Genomic DNA, 23,708 nt, shown 5'->3' with positions numbered 1-23,708 from the left:
ATCAACTGCATTGCCATCTTCTCCTCGGCCCATATCTAAGAGCCCTTGCCATGAGCCCAGCATTTCCCATGTGATTACTCATTCAATGCCATTGATGACACCATTGTACAGAAGAGAAAGTCGAGGCACAACTAGCTTCTCAATGACTGGTTGAAGACAGCAGCAAAACAATGTGAATACTGATATGAAGCAGCTGCTCCTACTTCAAAAACAGTTGCATGACACAAGCATAGACTTTCAAGAAGACACACTTTTACGTTTCAAGCTGTGAGGTCTGCTGGCCCTGGCAGACTGTGAGCTCCTTTATCAAAAGGGACAGCATTTGGCTTTCCCAGTCATATGGTTGAAGGAGGTAGCCGAGACCTGGGCCAATTTCCAAAGTCTGCAGGGGTGGGGCTGGGTGCATGAAACAGCCTTCGGGGCTACTTTCCTGCACAAAACCACTTTTGCAGGGACTTGGCCCTGAGAGAATGTAGTGAGGAGGCTTATTCCCATACTAAGTGGATACAAACTTAGGATCTTAGGGCAGAAGCAGAATCCATACTAGTACCCAACCAAAGGATACACCAAAGAGTGGCCCTTAAATTTTAATGGGCCTTAAAAGTTAAACTGGTAACTTGTTATCAAGCCTGACTCCAGGCTCCAGAAGGTCTGATTTTGAAAGTCGGAGGTGAGGTTCTGGGATAGCGTGGTTGTTTGGAGCTTTATGTACCCCGGAACAGGCCATTTTCTTTTAATCCATTCTTGTGGGGGCATACCTATTTGTAGGTGAGACCTTTTGTTTAGGTTACTCCAATTGAGTTGTGACCACCCAAATCAAGGTGGGTCTTAATCCTTTACTGGAGGTTTTACGAGAGGATAAAAGGCAAAAATATGGAGACAGAGAGTGTGCTTATGGAGAAATGCCCCAGAGATGCTAGAAAAGGACCCACAGACACTCAGAGAGAAAGCCACAAAAATCAGAACCTGAAAGCAATGAGAACTGGGAGCAAAGGACCAGCAGATGTTGGCCATGTGCCTTCCCATGTGACAGAGGAATCCTGATGCCAGGAGCCTTTCTTCAGAGAAGGCATCTTCCTTAGAACTATAAATCTGTAAACTGATAAATCCCCTTTGTAAAAGCCAAGGTATATTGCATTCTGGCAGATTTAGCAAATCTAAACAGATGGCATCATTTAAAAGGATTCCAATGAATTCCTTTAGAAAAAGGATTCATTGAATCATAGAAAAGTGACACTTTAGGTCCACAGTACATGCTGGGTGATTATGTTTGCTTTCATGGGAAACCATTCTCAGTCAGAGTTCAAAGTGATGGCTTGAGTCAAACTATAATATCTCTTGATTAAGCAGATTTCTTTCAAATTAGAGATTTTTTTTTCAAACTCACTAATGAATTTGTCTCCCTACATCTGTCACTTTTAGTTGCTGGAAAATGTAAAGCCCCAAACATGATATTATTGTGAAATTAAAAGTCAAAACAAAATATGGAGGCCAGGGTCCATGTTGCCTTCTCGTTTTGAGGCTTTGCTGGAATGTGGGGACTTGGTTTATGGAGCACAAACCCCATTTCTTAGGAGCAGTTTTCTGTCTTGGGCTCAGGAGAGGAACCCCCACACAAATTCCAGAGTTTCAGAACCAGACACCTACACCATATCTATAGTTCCACCCTTCCTTAGAAATGTCAAATTAGTGGGATGTTTATATCATGAGATCATAAGCCCAAATAATTTTCCATATTTTGGGCTATGTTTATAGGACGCCAAGTATTTGAGAAATTCAAAATCTGCAGAAAAAGTACCTTTATCAGGTACTTAGTGTATACCAGTAACCACACAGTTTTATATATAAATTGTCTCATTTAATCCTCACAACAAGATAGATACTGTTATCATGTCCATATTAAGGATGAAATAACTTGAGCTCAGAGAGGTTAAGCAATCTGCCAGATAGGAAAATCAGTCAGGATTTGAACACAAATTTTCTGAGGCTAAAGGCCAGACGCTGACCCGTCCTACATGACCCACAGTATAGAGGGCTATCTTGCCTCTACATGTGTGTGTTGGTGTCGGTGAGGTCAGCAATGCCTTACACTACTGAAGCTCTGCTCCTCAGAGAGCTCACATCCCTGATGGAATCCTTTCATACCCCACCCATGTAAACTCAGTCTCCACTACAGTGATCAGGACACGGGTTCTTCAAAATTGTGCCATCTCCCTTAACAGTGTGCTCAAGTCTTCACCCATATAGAACCTGTTGTCCTTAATGGCTGCCCCCAAATTATAGATCTGCTAGTGTCATTCCTTTGGAGTCCCCTACCAGGCCAAATTACCTGAGGACCCTCAGAAGATTCTCTTGTCCTGCTTTCCCATATGCACAACTTAGAAAGTGATGAGGTAGTATGAGTTGGTATTAAAACTTTTTCTTTCCAGACTTAATAAAGGAGAGATGAAGTCAGAATTGTCTTAAAGAATCTGACCAGACTGGCCTAAGGAACCTGACCTCTTGGTGGTTTACAAGGTCACAGAATACTGTCTGTGCACAATCTCCCCTCACCCCCCACCACCTCAAACTAACCAAAGCAAAGCAGGTATAATGAGCTCCTCCTACAAGGTATCAAAAGCCTGACCCTCCTGTGGAGGTTGATGGGCTGCTGTTTGGGTGTGAGTGAAGGTGACCTCTAACTCCACTAGGTTCCAGCAAGATCACACGTGATCAACCTTTAAACAACAGCAGAACACTTTAGAACTGGCCAGATGTCATGGACGGGAGAGAGAAAAAGCCAAGGACATAAACAGAATCATAGGGTAAAGAATCTGTTTGGAATTGGTACACATCCTAGATCAGTGGTGCTCACCCCAGCTGATCTCCCTGGGGCACTTATTCAAAACATAGATTCCTGAGCCCTGCCCTGTTCCCCTCCCCCACTGCTCACCTAGTTCAGCAGAATCAGAACCTCTGGGGTTGAGGTCTGAGCATATGCCTTGTAAATAATCATCCCTGTGTCTCTCACATTCACCACTGACCCAGATATGTCCGGTTCTGTAATATGGTTTTAAGGGACCCCAATGAGGTCTGAATATTTTATGGGCTTCTCCATCTTATAAGTCTATTCTTTGGCAACTTTCAGGCATTTTAAAAATCCCAATTTTTCTGAAGAGACCTAGATCATGGTATTTGTTGTGTTCATTTCTGGTTTTGTTTTTCTTTCATATGGGGCAGATTCAGTAACAAAAAACTCCATTCTAATAAAAAAAATCCTGTAGGACAGAAAAGAGGAGCAAGCTCTCAAGGCCCCTGCTCAAGCTTTCCTAGGACTTGTTAACCATGCCAACCACAGAAAGTAGGGGGAATCTATATTGGTAACATTCTTATATAATTTTTTAAAAGTTTCAGTTGAACAATGAATATTTTTTACTTCATAAAATTCACCACTTTAACCATTCTAAGTGGCATTTAACAATTCAGTGGCATTAAGTACATTCACAATGTTGTGCAACCACCACCTCCATCAAATTCTTGAATGTTTTCATCACCTCAAAAGGAAACCCTGTGCCCATTAAGCAGCCAACCCCATTTCACTAGTCCCTAGCAACCACTGCTTTCTGTCTCTATGGGTTTGCCTATTGTGGATATTTCCTATAAATGTAATCATACAACATGTGGCCTTTGCATTTGACTTAGCAATTTCACTCCTAGGTATATACCCAAAATGAAAACAGGTGTTCCAAAAAAACATGCACACAAATGCTTACAGCAGCACTATTCACAATAGCCAAAAGGTTGCAAAAAAAGAACCGAAATGTCCATCAATTGATGAATAAATAAAATGTGGCTTATCCATACAATGGAATATTATTCAGCCATAAAAAGCAACAAAACTGACATATGCTACAACATTAATGAACCTCTAAAACATTTTGCTAAGTGAAAGAAACTAGTCACAAAATACCACATATTGAATGATTCTATTTATAGGAAACATCCTATGCCTTTTAATGTTTAGCTCATAACCCTGGATGTTCCAATGTAGCAATTTTCCAGACCAACAAATAAATTTGCATTGTACCTGCAAGTCCTGTTGTCTCCATTTGTTTAAAATATCCTGGATCTTCCCCAATGTAGTTTTACACAAAAAAGGGTGTGGGGAATGCTCTGGCTTAGAGTTAGTTACCTCATAAAGACATGTTCTTAATCCATTCCTGCGGGTGTGAAGTCACTGTAAACAGGACTGTTTGATGAGGCTACCTCAGTTAAAGTGTGGCCCAATTATCAGGATGGGTCTTATCCTATGACTGGAGGGTTTACAGAGAAGTCCCCAGAAAGAGAAGCCACAGAAGAAGCAAGAAGCTGGGAGTCAAAGGAACACAGAAGAAAAAGAAGACACCACCATGTGCACTGCCATGTAATGGAAAAGCCAGGAACCAGCACCCAGCCCCTGGAAGCCAGTCTTCAGGGATAAAGCATTGCCTTGCTGATGCCTCGATTTTGGTCTTCTCCTAGCCTGAAAACTGTGAGGCAAAAAACTCCTATTGTTTAAACCAACTCATTGCATGGTATTTGTTTTAGCAGCTGGAAAACTAATTAGGAGTTAGATCATATTAAAGGTGGAGTCATATTAGAGTATATTCATATGGAAAGGGCCAGTAATAGTTAAATAACTTTTCCTGTGCCTGGGTTGGATCATACTAAACTAAATTGGGAAGGGACTTCAAAATCTTTACTTAAGTCACTGTAATTCTGTAACATTTTTTTTTCTCCAAAAGATTATATTTTTATTTTGGATTACACTATCACAGCTTGTAAGATATCTTAATTGTTCTTGTTCTGTATAGATTTGGAAGTTAAACATATCTAATTCGGTTTCATGTAAAGAGATAAATGGAAACCCACAATTTAATCTTCCAATATGGCATCTTACCCTGGTTAGCCATAAATTGCCAGGGAATTGGTAGTTTTTCAAAGTATTCTTCTTCTGAAGATGTTAATAAGTTATGGCAGTAAAGAAATTAGCATCTCTACAAATCTCTGCATTTTCTTTTTCTTTAATAAAGCTCATTCTGGAACCAACTCAATCACTGCATTTTAGTAACTAGGTCCCAGCTAAGAAGAATACAAGCAGATTTGCTGGAAGTTGAAATGGGTTCATTGCTTACCGCCTCCATAAGGCCCTTCACCGTGGGAGATTTCAACATCAAAGCATCAAACACATCGTCAGTCTCCTTCCTCACGTACAAAAGCACTGAAAGAAAAGGGGGAAAAGGGTGTCTCACCAAAAGATCCCACAGCTGCCACAGGGACCACTTCCTATTACATTGTTGTTGGGGGTTGACATTGCCTGCCACACCTGGAACCCCTGGCCCAGACAGCATTCTATGAGCATGACTGAGGCCCCCACATATGCAACCTGCAACCAGAGCCTGGTAAGGAGCCAATTCAATGAAATAAACAGATATTTGTGTTTCTTCTAACACGCTGCAAGAAGCTTTCACACATATACTCATATTTAGCTGAGTGCATGACTTCTTTATGGTATTCCTTCTGTGACCTGTTTCCTCTGCTTATTCATTCAATAAGCATTATGGTATGCCCAGGCTCTGTGTGCCAAGAGCTAGGGTCACAGTGGTGACTTAAGACACACATTCCTGCCCTTAAGGAGTTCACAGCCTACCTGGAGAGACATAGATTCAGCAAATAGACAAACAGACACATCATTATAATGGTTATGAGGAAAAAGGGAGTGCTTAGAGGGGCTTGTCAGTAGATTCCAAGAAAGTCACTGTCATGATTAGGTTCATGTATCAACTTGGCCAGGTGGTGGTACCCAGTTATCTGGTTGGGCAAGTGCTGGCCTGTCTGTGGCTACGGGGACATTCCATAAAATGATGATCATATATCCACAGCTGATTGCATTTGCAATCAGCTAAGGGGAGTGTCTTCTGCAATGAGTGATGCTTAATTTAATTACCAAAAGGCTTTTAAGGAGGATCCAGAAGAGTTCATCATTCTTCCTGCTTCAGCCAGCCAGCCTCTCCTGAGAGTTCATTGAGGACCTTCATTGGAGCTGCCAGCTCCTGGCCTGCCCTGCAGATCTCAACTCTTACATCCCCACAGTTGCCCAGCTAGCCTCTCCTGAGAACTCATTGAGGGCCTTCACTGGAGCTGCCAGCTCCTGGCCTGCCCTACAAACCTTGGACTCTACATCCCCATGGTTACATGAGACACTTTTACAAGTTTTATATTCACAGATATCTCCTGCTGATTCTGTTTCTCTAGAGAACCCTAGGTAATATCGTTACCTTGAGGAAGAGATCCAAGCCATGAAGGGTGTGTGAGCATCAAAGAAGGCCAGGGGCTGGAGAAGGCAGGGAGAAAGAGGAAAGGGAGAGAACTTCAGGCCACCAGACCCACATGTACAAAGACCCAAAGCAGATGGGTAATGCTGCGCCCTGAGGCAGGTAGAGGAACAAAGTGGGATTTGGTGTAGGGTGGGTCTGCGCTTGACCCCAGTTCAGCTAATGCTCATGGGACCCTAGCCAAGTCATTAACCTCTCCAAGCTTCATTTCATGGGGACTCTGAGGGTTAAAGAAAATAGCATGTGTGTGAAATGCTTAGCATAGAGCCCGGCACACAGCAAACACCCTGTATTTAAATCAGTGAATACAGTTATGAAGGAATTGTCATTGCTCTAGTGCCCTTTGGGAAGTTTATAGGAATACAGCTTTCTGTTTCTTTCTCTGCAATATAACATTCCAAATTTGAGAAGGCACAGAATATGAGAGACAGTATTAGAGATGAGCAAACTCAACCTCAGAGAGGCTAAGACATGCCCAGCGGTCCCAGAGTTGACAGCTGCTGACTGCTGCTCCTTCTGCTTGCCATTACCCTCCCTGCCTGTGTCCTTCCTTAATACACATTATGCTGTGGTTTAGTTCTCAGAAGAAACTTGGAGTCTGATAGCAGATGCAGCCCACCAGCCCCAGCAAGTCAAATGCCCTTTCTCTCTCTCTTCCCATTGAAATGACTCCTGCTTCTTCTTCCTGAGGGAAGGCAGAGGACCAAGGGGGGAGCTCCGTGCATGTGTCCACTACAGGAAGAATGCACAAGTCAAAAAACCCCACAAACAAGCCCGGCTTCCACCTACAGTCAGATACCAACTGAGTTACAGCGGCCATCAACCTGAAGAATGAGGTTGGAACTACCTCCAAGGGAAACAAAATCAGCTCTAACTTCATCTCCAGCCCCTTTACCCCCTCCACCTCAATCCCCAAAGATGTCATTAAAGCTGCTTGCTTTACAGGTAGTTTAGTGGTTAGAATGCCCGCATTTCATGCAGGAGACCCGGGTTCGATTCCTGGACCATGCACCCAAAAGAGGAAAAGAGAAAAAAAGCTGCTTGCTTTACAAAGCCAAGTCTACACGGGTTCAGATAGGTTCTGCCTGCACTTACTTTCTGAAGCCAGCTGGATATTCAGTTTGTGTGTTAAAAACTCACTTAAGTATTGCAAAGTTTCTCCTCTTTACCAAGTATAAAAATAAAATACAAATTAAATTAATAGATTGATTGTCTCCAAAGATTTCCAACTTTAGTCTTTTGGAAGGAATATTTTACATCCTCCATTTCAGCCAAAATGATTTAGTGGCCTAATGCATTATGATGGGACTCAATATTAGTAGAATGAGGAGAAATAATTAGACCATATGACCTTGATTAAATTAAGATGTGGAAATTTAAAGTCAAGGAAAAAAAACAGTGGTGCTTGTTACAGATGAACATTCTGTAGCTTCTTTCCCAGCTCCCAACAGAAAAAAATGTGATTTCCAGCAGGCTGACCCTAAGGAAATTCAAACTGCTATTAAAACGAGTACTGCTTGCACTGGATTTATAAATCTCTTCTTTTAAAACCATTGTCCTTGGAATAGTATGGCTGCTGTTTCAGGAATCTGAACTCTTGTTTCAGGAATTGCTGGAAGGTGGGAGGTGGCAGCACAGAGGTGGGTTGTGGGAGCACCACTAGGCACGGCAGGGCAGGATGTCCTCTCCTGCTGGACCTGTTGGCAGGCAGGCTCAGGGTGTGCTGGTTCGACAGCCCAGCCCCAGCAGCTTGTCCAGAGGGTTAGCTTTCATTAGCTCTACCTCCCTAGTGGACTAATCATAGTAATAACTCCACTGATGGCAGCCATCACACATCCAAGACACTGTACAGCCAAAGGAGGCAGCCCCATGGGGCAGCTTCTGTGTGACTCTGACTGAGCTGCCCTGCAAAGTGGCTACAAAGGTAAAACGAACACATAGTAATGGCACTGTGATAATTATGATCATTCTCTCCCCTGGAGGGCTTCTAACAAATGAACAATAGGAGCCATCACTCAGCCAGATTCCCTGCGCTGACAAAGACCAACTTAGAGTGGGAATACCAGGCAAAGGGCTCAGTAACTACCCTGTCTTTTTCCAAAGACGAGTCTCTAGGGTGAAAGTTTCCTCTAAAGGCTGATAGGTTACAGCGCCCTCATGTGTCTCTATGATTTAGACATCTCAAAGGTTTACTTTTAATCACAGCCCAGTACAATTCCCAATGGCAATTCTTGTGCTGGCTTCTCTGGCTCAAAATAATCTGAAAAATGTCCTATCAGTGCCTTTAGACTGGCTCCCAGGCATTAAATATCATGCAAACTACAATTATTTTCACGTGTGCAATTTCTAATTTCCATATAACTGCCCATTCAAAGGGATAAGGTATATAAGGGATGCAGGGATGGAATTTAAATTCTCTGGCATATGTGAAAGACAGCCTGTAGAGTAAGAAAAATCTTTGAAATGTTTATTTACATGGTTACTGATGGAATTAATACTACTCAGGCACTTACATGTTTTTCCACTTGTTGAGTGAGAAAATCTTTGAGAGGTTTATTTATACGGTTGCTGATAGAATTAATACTACTCAGGCACTCATGTTTTTCCATTCCGAAACACTTATTACTTATTCATGATTGTGGTGAAATACCTAGATACAAGTCTAATAATAAAAACGATATTTATCAGCATGAACACAGAGCGCTCACTATATGCTAGGTACTTGTGTTTTACATGTATTAAACCCTATGAGGCAGGTGATGAGGAATCTAAGGAGCAGAGAGGTGAAGGAATAAAGTCAACGATTCCAGATGGCAGAGGCAGGCTACAGAGGAGATGCTCTTGACCATTCTACAAATCCCCTTACAGCAAATAGGGAGAACAGTCAAATTTCTTTAATAACAAAACCTCAAGCCTCTGCAGATGGTAGACATATTTTTAATGATGATCTGACTCATTAAAAGTCCAGTTCTATATAACAAAGATCTCTGCAAACCCTTTGTGTTGGCTGCAGCAGGATAAGGGGGGAAATGGACACTCCACATACTTTCATCTCAGGCAGTGGAGCCATGGGTAGCAGTGCAATACGGGGTAAGACACTGACACACTCATACTTCCTTTCTTAGTGAAGTGGAGGAAGACCTTGACTGTGAGAAACGAGTAAGTCATGATGTCATAGGAAACAGGTTCATTATTTGTGTGAGATTAATCATTTGTGTCTATTGAATTATTCTCCAGAGCTGGTTCTTATGAGATGTCATGGTCACATACACAGCAGAGTTTCTTTTTAATCTCGCATTTCACAGCTGGGTGAGTCAATGCAGTCATCACATTTCTCCCAGGACAAAGGAAAGAAATAAGCATTTACTTAAGGTGTATAAGGTCAGTGTTGAAAGCGAAGGAGAAGACTGTGAACTTCTCAAGACAATAGTCAGCGGCAGGCTCCAAATGTCCTCCAGAAATGAAGTCCTAAGAGCTGGACTTGGACAAGCCACTTACCTTTCTGACTCAAGTTTCTTAATCAATACCACAAAGGGGGTAAATTAAATCAGTAGTTTCCAAACTGCTGGTATCAGAGTCAACCTTTTAGGTACAGTTTGCAGGGTTCCATTCTGGTCCCACCAAACCAGACACTTCAGGAGCTGGGGGACAATCAATTAGTATTGGTTGTCCTGGGCAATCAATTGGTATTGACAAGTTCCCCAGGTGACTATCACGCGACCTGCCCAGGCACAGTTCCAATGACCCTTCTAGCCCTACAAAGCCTGAGTCTGTGAGTCTCTAACTGAACAGAGGGAAGCTTTTGAGTCTTCTTCAGTTTAAATAGCAAAGGAATGTAAAAGATCCTTTAATAGAGGACTCTAAAAGGCCTGTCATTTCTCTAACTTTGCTGTTTATAAAGCAAGAGAGAATCTGCTTTACAAAAGATATATCCAAATAAAAGCAATAGATAGTGCTAACACATTACCCTCTGTTCCTCTCCCCACTTGCTTCTTGTGCCTCTCTCTTTAGACTAAGACTTTCATCAAATAATGTGGGTTTATCAACATGCCAAGGAAGGAAAGATCTTCTTGGTTGTGTTCAGCCCAAATGGACAGTGGCAATAGGTTCATGTCCCCAAATCAACTTCAGAGGGCTCAACCCAGGGCAGATGTTGAAGCAGTAGGATATAGACTGGATGCTTCAGGAGGAGAGGATGGGGGTTGGGGGGTGGGGGTAGGAAACAAGGGTCACCCTGCTTTCAGCAATGCAGGAAATCCTCCCTAGCTGGGAAGGATATAATCAGATGACTGTGCCTTGCTCTCTGTGAATTCAGGGGAATTATTCTACCCTAATTTGTTCTGTCATAATATCAAGTCTCCATGCTTTTCCTGTCTCCTTCTCCTTCTCCCTCTCTCTGTCTCCACCCGGCCCTGTCCCTTTTTGCCTGTGTGTTCAGAAGGAAATGATAATCCTGAGAGGCAGCACCTCTCTAAACTCCCTCCGCTATTAGGAGGACCCACCGAGCTGAATGGGATATCTTTCAAGCCAGATCCTGGCTGAGCAAGTCTGTCTGCAGCTTCCCACAACACCCCTCCCCACCCAGGGTGAACTGCCCCTGATCTTCACCAACATTGTCACATTACAAAGGCAGCCATCAGATTGTCTTTAACCTTGAAGGCCCTGGAAAGGACAAAGAGGATGTAATGTTATCCCAATTTTGGAGCTACAGAAATTAAGGTTCAGATTTGTTAAAGAATGAAAATTCAGCAAGGTACATAGCAGGGTTGACATTAAAATCCAGATAATTAGATTCCAGAGCCAATGTGTTTAATTTTGGGGGCCACACAGTCTCCTCTTAGGAGGTGCAACTACACAGAGGTGAGATGATGTACAATAGCTGATGTCCTAGAATTTTCAAGATGAAAGTAGTCTAATCTAGCATGTGTATTTTACAGACTTTGAAACTGAGACCCAGCAAGGGTCTTAACCTTGGTTAAGGGCTATCATTCGATATTATATGGCCATGGACATATGACATACATTCCAAGCCATCAGGCTCCTCAGCTGTGAAATGGGCAGAATCAAAGGGTTGTTGTGGAAATGAAACAATAAAGCATGTAAAACATCACAATGTGATTGGCTCTTAGCACTCAATGAATGTTAATTAGTACTTCTACTATAATAATTTGTTAAATTCAGTCTTATTTTTCTCTCCCCATTCTCTCTTAAGCCCCGTCCCTTCAAGCTCTCAGGCCCACCTGTCCACAATAGCCCTTGTTAAGGTCACTGTGGTCTCCACACGGGTCATCTTCATCTTCCTTCAACCAGCAGCAGCACTGGGTTGAGGGTCACTCAACCCAGTGACCCTCCTTCCCCTTTGATATATTTTCTTTACTTCACTACCCAGGAACTATCCTGGTTTTCTTCTTACCATACTTTTTCTCATTCTGTTTTGCTGGCTCTTCCTCCACACTGACCTCTTTATGCTGGAGAGCCTGGGCTGAGCCCTTCTCCCTTCTCCTCTCTTCTCTCTCTATTCCTTAGTCATCTCATCCAGTCCAATGGCATGAAACACCATCTCCAGACCAGCTCAGACTTTCTTACTCAACTTCAGGGCAGAATTTCAAATTGCCCTACTTGTTATAGACACCCCAACGTCAAGTGTTCAAAATTGAATTTCTGACCTCCCCCACATAAATCCTGCTCCTGTTCATTTATCCCCTTCTCAGTTGACAATAATTTCATTTTTCCAATTGTTCAGGCAAAAAACCTAAGTGTCACCTTGACTGTGCTTTTTCTCTCATCTCATGTCTACTCCATCAGCAAATATATCGGTTCCATTTCAACATATCCTCTAAATCCAACCTCTTCTCACCACCTCTGCTATTCCCACAAACTTTGAACCATCATTTCCTATGTCCTGGGATGCCGCACTAGACTTCTAGATCTCCCTGTTTCCCCTCCTGTTCCCTATGGCCTCTTCTCAATAGAGAAGCCTCCCAGATTCTGTTGCTCCTTTACTTACAGAATACTATACCCTTCCTATCAAATGGAGAGTAAAAACCAAAGCCCTCAGAATAACCTGCCAGGCTCTAGGCAACTGCTCCCCAAAGCTTTCCTGGCTTCATTACCCGCCCCTTCACCTAGATCCAACTCCAGTGGTTCCTTGCGATTCCTCAAACAGGGCAGCCACACTTTCCTTTTTCCCACTGTGTGACGTGCATTTCACCTGGATGCCTGCCTGGTTACTCTCTCACTTCCTTCACATTTTCATTCAAATGTCCTCTCCGTGAGACCTTCACTGGCTCCTTCCCCCACCAATACACAAACATACATTTCCTGTCTACATTTCCTAACACACACTACATATTTTATTTAATTATTTTGCTTATAAACCATTTCTCTTAATAGGGTATATGCTCCCGGGAGTAAGGATTTTCACCTTCTTGTTCACTGCTCTATTCTCAGAGTTTAGAACTATGCCTGATACACAGTAGTGGTCAGCAAGTATTGGTTGCATGAATAAGTGGATGAATACAGGGGTGAATGACTCCTATGCTTCCTGGGGGTGTAGCCAGCACTGAACCATGGGGCTTGGACTGGGAGGTGTGCTCTCCTTGATGGAACGCCCCAGCTGGTCATCATGGGCATGTAACTTCAGCAATGCCAATGGAATGCCCCAAATGGAGAGGTACCTCGCTTCATCCCTTCTTCCTTCATCTGCTTAGAAGGTGCCGGGCCAAATTCCTCTTCCATGGGCCTGAACATCCGTTTAACAAGGACACTGCTGCTAGAAAAGAAGAACAAAACTTGGTAAATAAAGCATGCAAGTTATCAAAACAAAGGTTGGTGTGTCGGTCTGTCATTTTCCTTCATTAATACCATCCCTAGTTGTGCATATCTGAATCCATGCATCAATCTCTTTCCTCTCCCGGACAGGTGCTAAGTCATCTCTATCTGAGGCAGAACAAACACATTCTCCAAAATCTTTAGAGCATGGACCTAACACATATTCACCATTGTGGAATCTGGATCCACAAAGGCAAGCCTTCTTTGTTTTACCCACTCCACCCTGCACATATCCCTGCTTTTCTGCTCAGCTGAGGACTGACGGGGAGGCAGGAGTGAGCCTTGGTGTCTGTGTGGTCTTAAAGTCACATCATTCCCTCTCATCTAGCTGAGGTGTGCATGATCTGCCCACCTCTCACCAGCCCTCTTCCCTCAGACACAGCAAAAACCCTGGAAATGACACAAGCCTGTCTGACTGGTTCCCATTTGTGAGGTTATTCTGATTTCTTGCTGTTTCACCTCTCCATCTGCTTGGAGCAGATGAGCTTGCAGTGGTTGAAAGTTTCTGAGTGAACCAGGCCAGGGATGCCAGGCCTTTCCTCGCCCTCAGGAGAGAGTTTCAGTTCACATTCCTAGAAGCCCCTGATGCTGCAGCCCTTGAATGTCCCCAGCTGGGTCAGTTCAGCCAATTTTGTAGGACCTTGCAAACTCCCTGTTCATTCCAGGGCAGTCTAAGGAAGGGGAGGACTCTTAAAGAAGAAATTGCACTGTCACTGAACAGTCATTGATGTTGATAAAAAGCTCTTGAACTGAGTCTTACTATTCTTCAAATCCTCAGGAGAGTAGATGCAGAGTTTTAGAAATGTTTAATCATTCTGGAGATTCCTGGGGCCAGGCACACAAAGCAATGCCAGCAGGGCAGAGCAGCAGAGTTTTTTTCAGCCATGAACTCTAGATCCGTATTACCTTGGTTTAAATCCTGCTTTACAATTCCTATTGGAATTTGAGCAAGTTGCTCAACCAACCTAGCCCTTAGTCTCTTTATTTTTTAAATGGGGTTGTTCAAAAATTAATCAGCATACATAAAACTCACAAGGTTGTCAAATGCATTCATTATAAGCACTGCTTAAGGTTAGATAAAGATGATAAAGATTACAAATTATGAGACATTTGAGGAAGGATAAATAAGGCAGAGAATTTGAAAGAGGCCAGAGCTTCTATTTACACCTGAGAAAATAATTTCAACAATCATTTTGATCTAATTTAAGGACTAACGTTGACAACGCGCCTTGCATGGGAGGTTGACATTTGATCATTCCTGAGTACGCTTCCAAGATAGTATAGGTTTAAACCTGCTCCAAAGCCAACTCCTGGTTGGCATTAAATTTCCATTAAGAAACTATCAACTCTCAAGTTGAGCTTCTGTTATGTTTATCAATCCTTCATAAGACTTCATCTTTCAAAAAGCACTTTTCATCTCCTCAGTCACCAAATCTCTTATGTACTGTGTGAACCAGTGAAAGCAAGGACCAATTCATCCCTATTTCAGTGATGACCAAACTAAGGTTCAATGAGTTATGTGTCTTAAGCAGTGAGATTCAGCTTCAAAGTGTAATATGCTGCTTAGAGAATCCATCTTTGAGGGAGCACATAAAAAGATACTCAAAAATTCTGAGATAATGAAGAGTGAGGATAGGAGAAATAATATTAAGAGTCAGCATTCCTAGCAAGATGGCAGCGTAGGGAGGTGTGGAATTTAGTTCATCCTCTAGAGCAACTAGTAAATAGCCAGAAACTGTAGGGAACAACTGCTTGAGGGACTTCAGTGACTGGACACACATCGTACACCAGTCTGGAACAGGTGGAATGACCAAGATCCCACACAGAACTGAACGTTTCCCAGGCTGCAGAGGCTGGCACACCTCCCATGGGCATGGAAGGCTGGTTTCCTGAGGGAAAAAGAAGTAGACTCTACTAGGAGCAAGGAAGATAGTTCAACGAAGCTACAACTGCTGAATTAACTAACAACTTCTGACTGCAGAAAAAAAGCCCAGAACACAGATAAACCTGGAATAAGCACTAAAGGAACCTGGAGGTTTCTCCCTAGCAGAGAGGGGGTGGGGCTGCCAGAAAAAACAGCAATAGAGGTTTTTTGAGTTGGACAAGCACAAAATACTGGAAAATGGCTGGATCCAAAGAAAAGGGGCACATAAAGCCATGTACCAACTCTGGCTCTTGATTGGCAAACCCAGGGCACTGGGTTCCTGCTCTGAAAAGGCTTTTTTTTTTTTTTTTTTTTTTGAAAGGAAGGAAAGACAGAGAAGGAAGGAAGGGAGGAAGAAAGGGAAACATTTTTAAACATTTTCTTGTTTTTATTATATTTTGTTTGTCCGTCTGTTCGTTACATGGGCTGGGGCCGGGAATCGAACCGGGGTCCTCCGGCACGGCAGGCAAGCACTCTTGCCCGCTGAGCCACCGCGGCCCGCCTGAAAAGGCTTTTATACTCTTTTTTTTTTTCCTTTTCCTTTTTAACAGTTCTTTAGATAAAGCTACAGGTATTCTCAGTCTTCAGTATTGCCCCAGGCAAGGGAAGAATTACATGATATCTGAGAGGCACAATAACTAGTCAGGCAAATGGGGATAATTCCTGCATCTTTAAAGTAGTTTCGACCAGGAGCAAGGGAATATAGCTCAGCAAAGCTCCAATCACTGATTTAATCTTGAAGAGAAAATGTGGGGCTGACAGAAAAAAAATCAAATAGAGTAAAACAGAATAAAGACAGAGGATTTTAGAGTCAGCCAATCTCAGAGTACTAGAACCTTGGGGACTGGGGACTGACTCTGAAAAGGGATTTCTTTTATTCTTTCATTTTATTTTAAACTATTCCAAGTAGCTCAGCAGAGAAAGTCCTAGGCATTCTCACTTGTCAGAGGGATCCAGGCAAGGGCTGAGTTAAGATAGGTGTCAGAGAAAAACTATGAATCAAGAAGGGAGATAAATCCTTAAAGGGTATATCTTCCCCAAGAAAGGGGAGGCAGGCCCCAGCTTGGTAGTGGCCCGCCTTCAGGGAATTCATGGCCAGGGGCTGGAAAACAGAAGTAACCTAAGCCCGTCTTCTACCTCAGCCTCTATCTCAACCATGCCTGTGGCAGGGAAAGGTGCTGCTGAGAATTAAAGGCACTGCATTACATTACACTGGTGGGAAGTTGTGGGCTGACAAAACACCACCTGCTGGGCAGGATAGGAAAAGCACAGAGGCTAGAGGCATCATAGAAAAGCCTGACAAACCTGTTGGGTCTCACTCTCAGGGAAACTTGATACTAATTATACCCTCCTCTCAGATGTGGGCCTGAGATCAACTGAAGTTAATCATATCAGAGGAGAACCTTCTCAATAAAAAGGTTCCATATAGGCAGGGCAATAACCAGAAAAACAAGAGCTGAAAAATTCTGATCAGTTAAACAGAGGTTAGCTAGAGTTCTAGAATAAGTTGAACTGAATGCTAAAGAATAGACAGGGAACAAAGCCAACTAACTAGGAAACCCTAGGTAAAAGAGTGAGAAACAACTTCCAGAATAAACTAATTAAGGAACTCAAATGCCTAGACACCAACAAAAACTAATGAGTCATACTAGGAAAATAAAAGATATGGCCCAATCAAAGGAACAAACCAACATTTCAAATGACATACAGAAGTTGAAACAACTAATTAAGGATGTTCAAACAGACATGCAAAATCACATCAAAAATCAAATCGACAAGTTGAGGGAAGATATGGCAAAAGAGAAGAAGGATATAAAGAAGACATTGGGTGAACATAAAGAAGAACTCAAAACCCTGAAAAAACAAATGGCAGAACTTATGGGAATGGAAGGCACAATCAAAGAGAAGGACAAAACAATGGAGACCTATAACTGCAAATTTGAAGAGGCAGAAGAAAGGATTAGTGAACTCGAGGAGAAGACATCAGGAATCCTATACACAAAAGAACAGATATGGAAAAATATGAGCAGGGTCTCAGGGAATTGAATGACAATGTGAAATGCACAAGTATACATGTTACAGGTGTCCCAGAAGGAGAAAATAAGGGAAAAGGGGGCAAAAGACTAATAGAGGAAATAATCACCAAAAATTTCCCATTGCTTATGAAAGATATAAAATTTCAGATCCAAGAAGTACAGCAAACCCTAAACAGAATAGATCTGACTAGACCTACTCCAAGACACTTATTAATCAGATTGTCAAATGTCAAAGACAAAGAGAGAATTCTGAAAGCAGCATGAGAAAAGTGATCCATCACATACAAGGGAAGCTCGATAAGACTATGTACAGATTTCTCAGTAGAAACCATAGAGATTCTGAAAGAGAAAATCAGTCAACCAAGAATTCTATACCCAGGAAAACTGTCCTTAAAAAATAGGGGGACTTAAAAAAAAAAAAAAGAAGAAGATAAAAACTAAAACAAAAAAACACAACAACCTAAGAAAAAAATAAATTTTTTAAAATGGGGGAGTTTATAATATTTTCAGACAATCATTGAATTTGCAGATAAGAGACTGGCTTTTCAAGAAATACTGAAGGACGCACTATAGGGAGATAGGAAAAGACAGGAGTGAGAGGACTAGAGAAGAGTGTAGAAATGAAGATATCAATAAAGGCAAAAAGAAAAAAATAAGATAAGAAATAGAAAATCCAAGACAAAATGGTAGAACAAAGTATTGACTCTACAGTAATAACATTAAATGTTAATGGATTAAGTTCCCCAATTAAAAGACATAGACTGGGCAGGCCATGGTGGCTCAGCAGGCAGATTCTCACCTACCATGCCGGAGAACCAGGTTCAATTCCTGGTGCCTCCCCATACTAAAAAAAAAAAAGACATAGACTGGCAGAATATATTTAGAAGACAGGACCCATCTACATCCTAAAGAGACTCACTTTTAGACCCAAGGACAAAAGCAAATTGAAAGTGAAAACTTAGGAAAAGATATTTTATGGAAACATCAACCAGAAAAGAGCAGGGGCAGCTATACTATTATTCAACAAATTAGACTTCAAATGTAAAACAATTAAAAGAGACAAAGAAGGATACTATATGTTAATAAAAGGAACAATTCAACAAAAAAGACATAACAATCATAAATATTTATGCACCAAGCCAGAGTGCCCTAAAATACTCATGAGGCAAACACTCACAACACCAAAGAGAGAAGTAGACACCTCTATAATAGTTGAAGACTGCAATACACTGCTCTCATCAATGGATAAAACATCTAGACAGAGGATCAGTAAGGAAACAAAGACTTTGAATAATATAATGAATGAACTAGACTTCAGACATTTATAGAACATTATACCCCACAACAGCAGGATACACATTTATCTCAAGTGCTCATGGAGCATTCTCAAGGATAGACCATATGTTGGGTCACAAAGCAAATCTCAATAAATTTTAAAAGATTGAAATTATACAAACCACTTTCTCAAATTATAATGGAATGAAAGTTGGAAATCAATAACAGGCAGAGGACCAGAAAATACACAAATATATGGAGGCTAAACAACACACTCTTAAACAACATGTAGGTCAAGGAAGACATTACAAGAGAAATCATTAAATATCTCAAGGCAAATGAAAATGAAAACACAACATATCAAAACTTATGGGATGCAGCAAAGGCGATGCTGAAAGGGAAATTCATTGCCCTAAATGCCTATATTAAAAAAAGAAGAAAGATACTGGGGTAAAGAAGACTTACCTTTTTTTTGTATTTTGTATTTAGAAGCTAATCTACTCTTTGAGACCAAAGGAAGAAAGGTTTATTTTGTCTAGAACCTAAATTTTCTGTAGCACATAATCTAACTCAACCCGTCTGGACAGATCATTTAAACAATCAAAACATAGGGAGCCCAGAGTAAGAATGAGGGCCTTTAATCCTGTATAGCTTATATGTAATGCCTATATAAATCCCAGAGTATATTAAGCAGATAATCAAAAGTATTGGCAAGGTCCCTGGAGGGATGGGAGAAAATATATGGAACTTTACCACCAGGGAAACCCCTGATACTGTGTCAACATTAGGGACACACAAACCAATAGACCAAGCCCTTGATCTTGAGGCTTGCACTTGTGAAGCATATGTATTTGTGGAGAAGCTTAACCTACCTATAGTAATACCTAAGAGTTACCTCTGGAGGACCTCTTTTGTGGCTCAGATGTGGCGTCTCTCACTCTAAGTCCAACTCTGCAAGTGAAATCATTGCTCTCCCCCCTACGTGGGACACAACATCCATGGGTGAAAGTCTCCCTGGTGGCATGAAAGATGACTACCAGGAATGAGCCTGGCCCTGGCACTGTTGGATCAACAACGCCATTCTGACCAAAAAAGGTATCATGGCTGAGAAAGTCCAAATAGAGTTGAGAGGCTATTCTGGAGGTCATTTTTATGCAAGCTTGTCAGACATTCCTATCTATCATAACTTGCCAAATCTCAACCAAAACCATTCCCACCAATCGTAAAGAACACCTAGGGTATTATGTAAGAGTCTACAAAGGTTCCATGCACTAGGGTAACTTTCCAGAAACCTACAACTTCCAGAGTGCCTGATCCAGATAAGTCCTGAAATGCAGAGGGGCAGCCTCTCCAGAACATCAACTAGTTGCATTTCCCTACTCCATATTATCAACAGCCCCTTCCCACATGAAAAAGTTAGAATGGGCAAAGCCCAAATACCCCTAAAGAGTGGGAGAAAGATCAAAAGGTGATAGTGGAATTACACAGAGAAGGTAGGGTTTTAACAAATGAGTATGATTGCTGAATCATTATATTGATACTTTCTTTAGTCTCCAGTATCTTAGAGCAGTTAGAAATAAAAACCTAAAATTGTGGAACTGTAACCCATACCAAACTCTGAAATCTGTTCTACAACTAATTGTTGCAATGTGCTTTGAAATGTATTGCTTTTTTGTATATATGTTATTTTTCACAAAAAGGAAAAAAAAATGTCAATTGTGATGATAAATACACAGCTTTATGATGATATTGTGAACCACTGATTGTACACTTTGGATGATTACATGGTATGTGAATATATATCAATAAAAAAATAGTAACAAAAAAAAGAAGAAATAGCAAAAATTGAGGAATTTACTGTTCACCTGGAAGGACTAGAGAAAGAACAGCAAACTAATCCCAAAGCAAACAGTAGGAAAGAGATAATGAAGGTTAGAGCAGAAATAAATGAAATTGAGAATACGAAAACAATAGAGAAAAGCAATGAAACCAGAAGTTGGTTCTTTGAGAAAAATCAATAAAATCGAAGGACCTTTAGCTAGGCCATCATCATTCTATTATTTCATATTCCCAAAGATGTCAAACTATGGAAACAACTAAAGGAAAAACCCAAATTCAAGTCCCATCTGAAGGTGGTAATTGGTTTTCAGGTCACTGTCCCTTCTGCCTTCCCCTCACTACCTTGTCATAAAAGCAAGTCATGTTATTCTGTCACATTCTCAGATCTGCAGTGACCATGGCCTCAGGACAAAAAAATTGGAAAATCAATAAAACACAGAAGACAGTGACTGATAGTTTAATAATGGGTAAATGGCTTAAAATATCACCGGACACTCTCTAATGATGTGTGAGGGTTCCAAAACTAGTGATTTCTTTTTCTCACCGAGTTAGATCTATTTATATTTTCCCAGTTCCACTGGATTTTGATAGCACTCCCTTTAAATAGCCTTGACTTTGTTATTAAAATAACATCTTGGATAAACTGCATTTCTCTTGGGAGTTCAAAAATGTTTTTTCACACTTTCAAATCCATGAACCCAGTAGGAGTCAATAAATTCGTAGATGAAAAGAGCATAAATCTCAGGTTTCTTTATGCCCAGTCCAATTACATTAGATTGTACCACAAAAGGACTGGGGAACAGGAAAAGGCATTTCTCTGCCATCAATCTCCCTACCACTGGCAAAATGTGGTGGTTAATACGTAAAGTGACTCCAGTTTCTGAAGCACACAGCTTTGTGGGATTACTATCAGAGAATGCAAGTGTTTGAAGTATAAATAAAGATGTGTTAAGTTTCATCAGAAAAATAATGGAAAAGTGGTCAAATTTGAAGCAAGGGACTCTGGCTGTATCTGAGAAAGGTAATATTGTAGCCTATCTGGCAGGCTGACCAGACAAAAAACTTTGTCTATTTCACAACTCTGCTTATGGCCTATGTATGCTAATTACAATGTGTATGGTCTGGAGTTACATGCCCTAGAAAGATATTTTCTTAATCCATTTCTTTAGGTGTGAATCTATTGTAAACAGGACCTTTTGAATATGTTATTTTTAGTTAAGTTATGGCCAAGTGAATCACGATGCATCGTAAACCTATTATTGGAGGACTTATAGAGACAACCACAGTAAAGAATCCATGGAGAAAGAAGCTGGAAGTCAACAGAACTTGGAAGAGAAAGAGATGCTGCTGTCATCTGCATTGCCATATAAGGGAAAAGTCAAAGACCCCAAGATTGCTGGCAGCCAGTGCAAGGATACCAAAATCTGCAGGGAGAAAGTATTGTTTTGGTGATGCCTGGATTTTGGACTTCTCCTGGCCTCAAAACCAAGAGCCAAAAAATTCCTGTTGTTAAGCCAACCCACTTTATGGTATTTGTTTTAGAAGCTGAGAAACTAAAACATCAGCATGTCCTAAATAAATTGAGGTTTCTCTCCCATGTTAGCCTTAGAGAACAGGAGGTCATCTTATATTTAAGTCCTTACAATATCTCTTATTATGGAGTAGGATCTCAGTTATTTTATTTACAACAACAAATTACTCTTTGGGGGAAGAACCCACCATCCCAAAATAACTTTAAAGAATACTAGGTTAGGGTACTTGTAGAATTCACCTGACAGAATCAGTTTTTAAAAATAAACATAGATTTAGTAACTATCTCGACAGTTACAACCTCATCACTGCATGTAATAGACTACGAGGTCAATATATCCTTGAAAGATCATTTAAAAAGGCAATGCAGAATATTTCCATTTCCAGCTAAGATGTAGTAGTTTGTGGCAGACCAATGTCCAAGCCAAAAGGAGCTGGAATAATGATATTAAAAAAAAAACTTACTTAAGGTATTAGAGAGCTGCTAAGGCAACAGAATTTGAAGGACTAATGCAAAGAGAAGAGAATTATAGAGAGGTGAGCTGATAATGTGAGTTATGTTCCATCTCAAAACAGTTGCCAGTTCTTGGTTGGTGGGTGGGAATAGAAGATTCCCCAGCAAGGTACATATTAAGAGCAAAGAAGCTTCCATAGCTTTTGGCAATCTCAGAGTGTTAGAGAAACAAAAATTGGAACTCAGGGTTGTAAAGTTACCTAGTACTTAATGACCCAAATTCCAGAGAGTGGAGAGGCAGAGAGAAATGACAGAGACACTAGATTTTCCTCTTGAGACATTTAGCAAGTTCTTAAGCTGTACAGACAAAAAGTTGAGCAGAAATCCTTGAAATTCATAGAGGAGGTTTTGGCAATCTCACCATGCTATGGAAACAAAAATTGGATTTCAGAAACCATCAAAGAAGACAGTCCTAAGTAAGTCCCTCAGAATTACATCCCAGGACTTCGGATAACCTAAAAATAGACTGAGGCTAATAAACACTGCAACTTAGCCAGCCTTGATTCAATTGTGTTCTTGATTTGATTATGATGATCTGTACCCATTCAGGCAGATGATGGGAGAAACGTCCCTAAAAGAAAAATGCAGTCACCTTGACGCCTATACAGTTTTTTAAACACAATATTCACCAATCAACATTTATTACCTATACCAATAAACAGGACCATCAGAAGGAATAGACAATAGAAATAGATTCACAGACAACATAGTTATAATACAGTTACTTGAGCTATCAGATATAGATTTTAAAATAATTATGATTAGTGTATTCAAAAATATATAAGTCAAGACAGAACTGGAATCTATTAAAAACAAGCAAACCATTTAAGTAGAAAGTCTAGAATTTTAAAATGCAGTAACTGAAATTAAGACCTCAACAGATGAATTTAACAGTAGATTAGACCCAGTAGAAGAGAGGATTTGAAAGGATCAGTGGAATTCAGTTTGAATGTGAGGTCAGAAGAAAATATCTAGGCTGAAGTATGGTGAGCAAAGAGACATAAGGTACACAATAAAGGGTCCTAATATACATTTAATTAGAACCTCAAAGGAGTAGAGAATACAGACAGAGAAAAGGCAATAATTGAAGAGATAACATCTGAAAATATTCCAAAACTGAAGAAAGACATCAACCCACAGACTGAAGATGTGCTATAAAATGCCAAGCAGGAAAAATTACAAAGAAAAATACACCTAGGAACATCATAGTGAAACTTCTGAAAACAAAGAGAGACATTCTAAAGCAGTTGGAAAAGAAAAAGAAAAAGAAACAATTCATTCAAAGAAGCAACAACACTGACAATTGATTTCTTAAAAGAAATGATGGAAACAATAACAAGAAGAAAATTACTGCCAACCTGCAATTCTATATCTAACAAAAATATCCTACAAAAATGGACAAAATA

At 40.8% G+C, this 23,708-nt stretch overlaps 1 protein-coding gene across 5 annotated transcripts in view; it reads right to left on the bottom strand.

The window, feature by feature from the left end:
- The window catches only part of GRHL2 (grainyhead like transcription factor 2), a 210,747-nt gene that overhangs the window by 21,266 nt on the left and 165,773 nt on the right, over positions 1-23,708 (bottom strand). For 4 of the 5 annotated variants that reach the window (XM_077167375.1, XM_077167372.1, XM_077167376.1 and 1 more), the window contains exons 13-14: positions 13,031-13,125; positions 5,154-5,239 (exon numbers count right to left, since the gene is read on the bottom strand). In XM_077167375.1, coding sequence (XP_077023490.1) covers positions 5,154-5,239; positions 13,031-13,125 — 181 coding nt within the window. The remainder of the gene's footprint in view (positions 1-5,153; positions 5,240-13,030; positions 13,126-23,708) is intronic. The other variant, XM_077167373.1, reaches the window with a different exon arrangement.

This window comes from Tamandua tetradactyla, chromosome 6 (genome assembly GCF_023851605.1).
Source record: "Tamandua tetradactyla isolate mTamTet1 chromosome 6, mTamTet1.pri, whole genome shotgun sequence".
NCBI lineage: Eukaryota > Metazoa > Chordata > Mammalia > Pilosa > Myrmecophagidae > Tamandua > Tamandua tetradactyla.
Note: the sequence above shows the minus strand (reverse complement) of the source record. Positions and strands in the feature narration are given on the sequence as shown.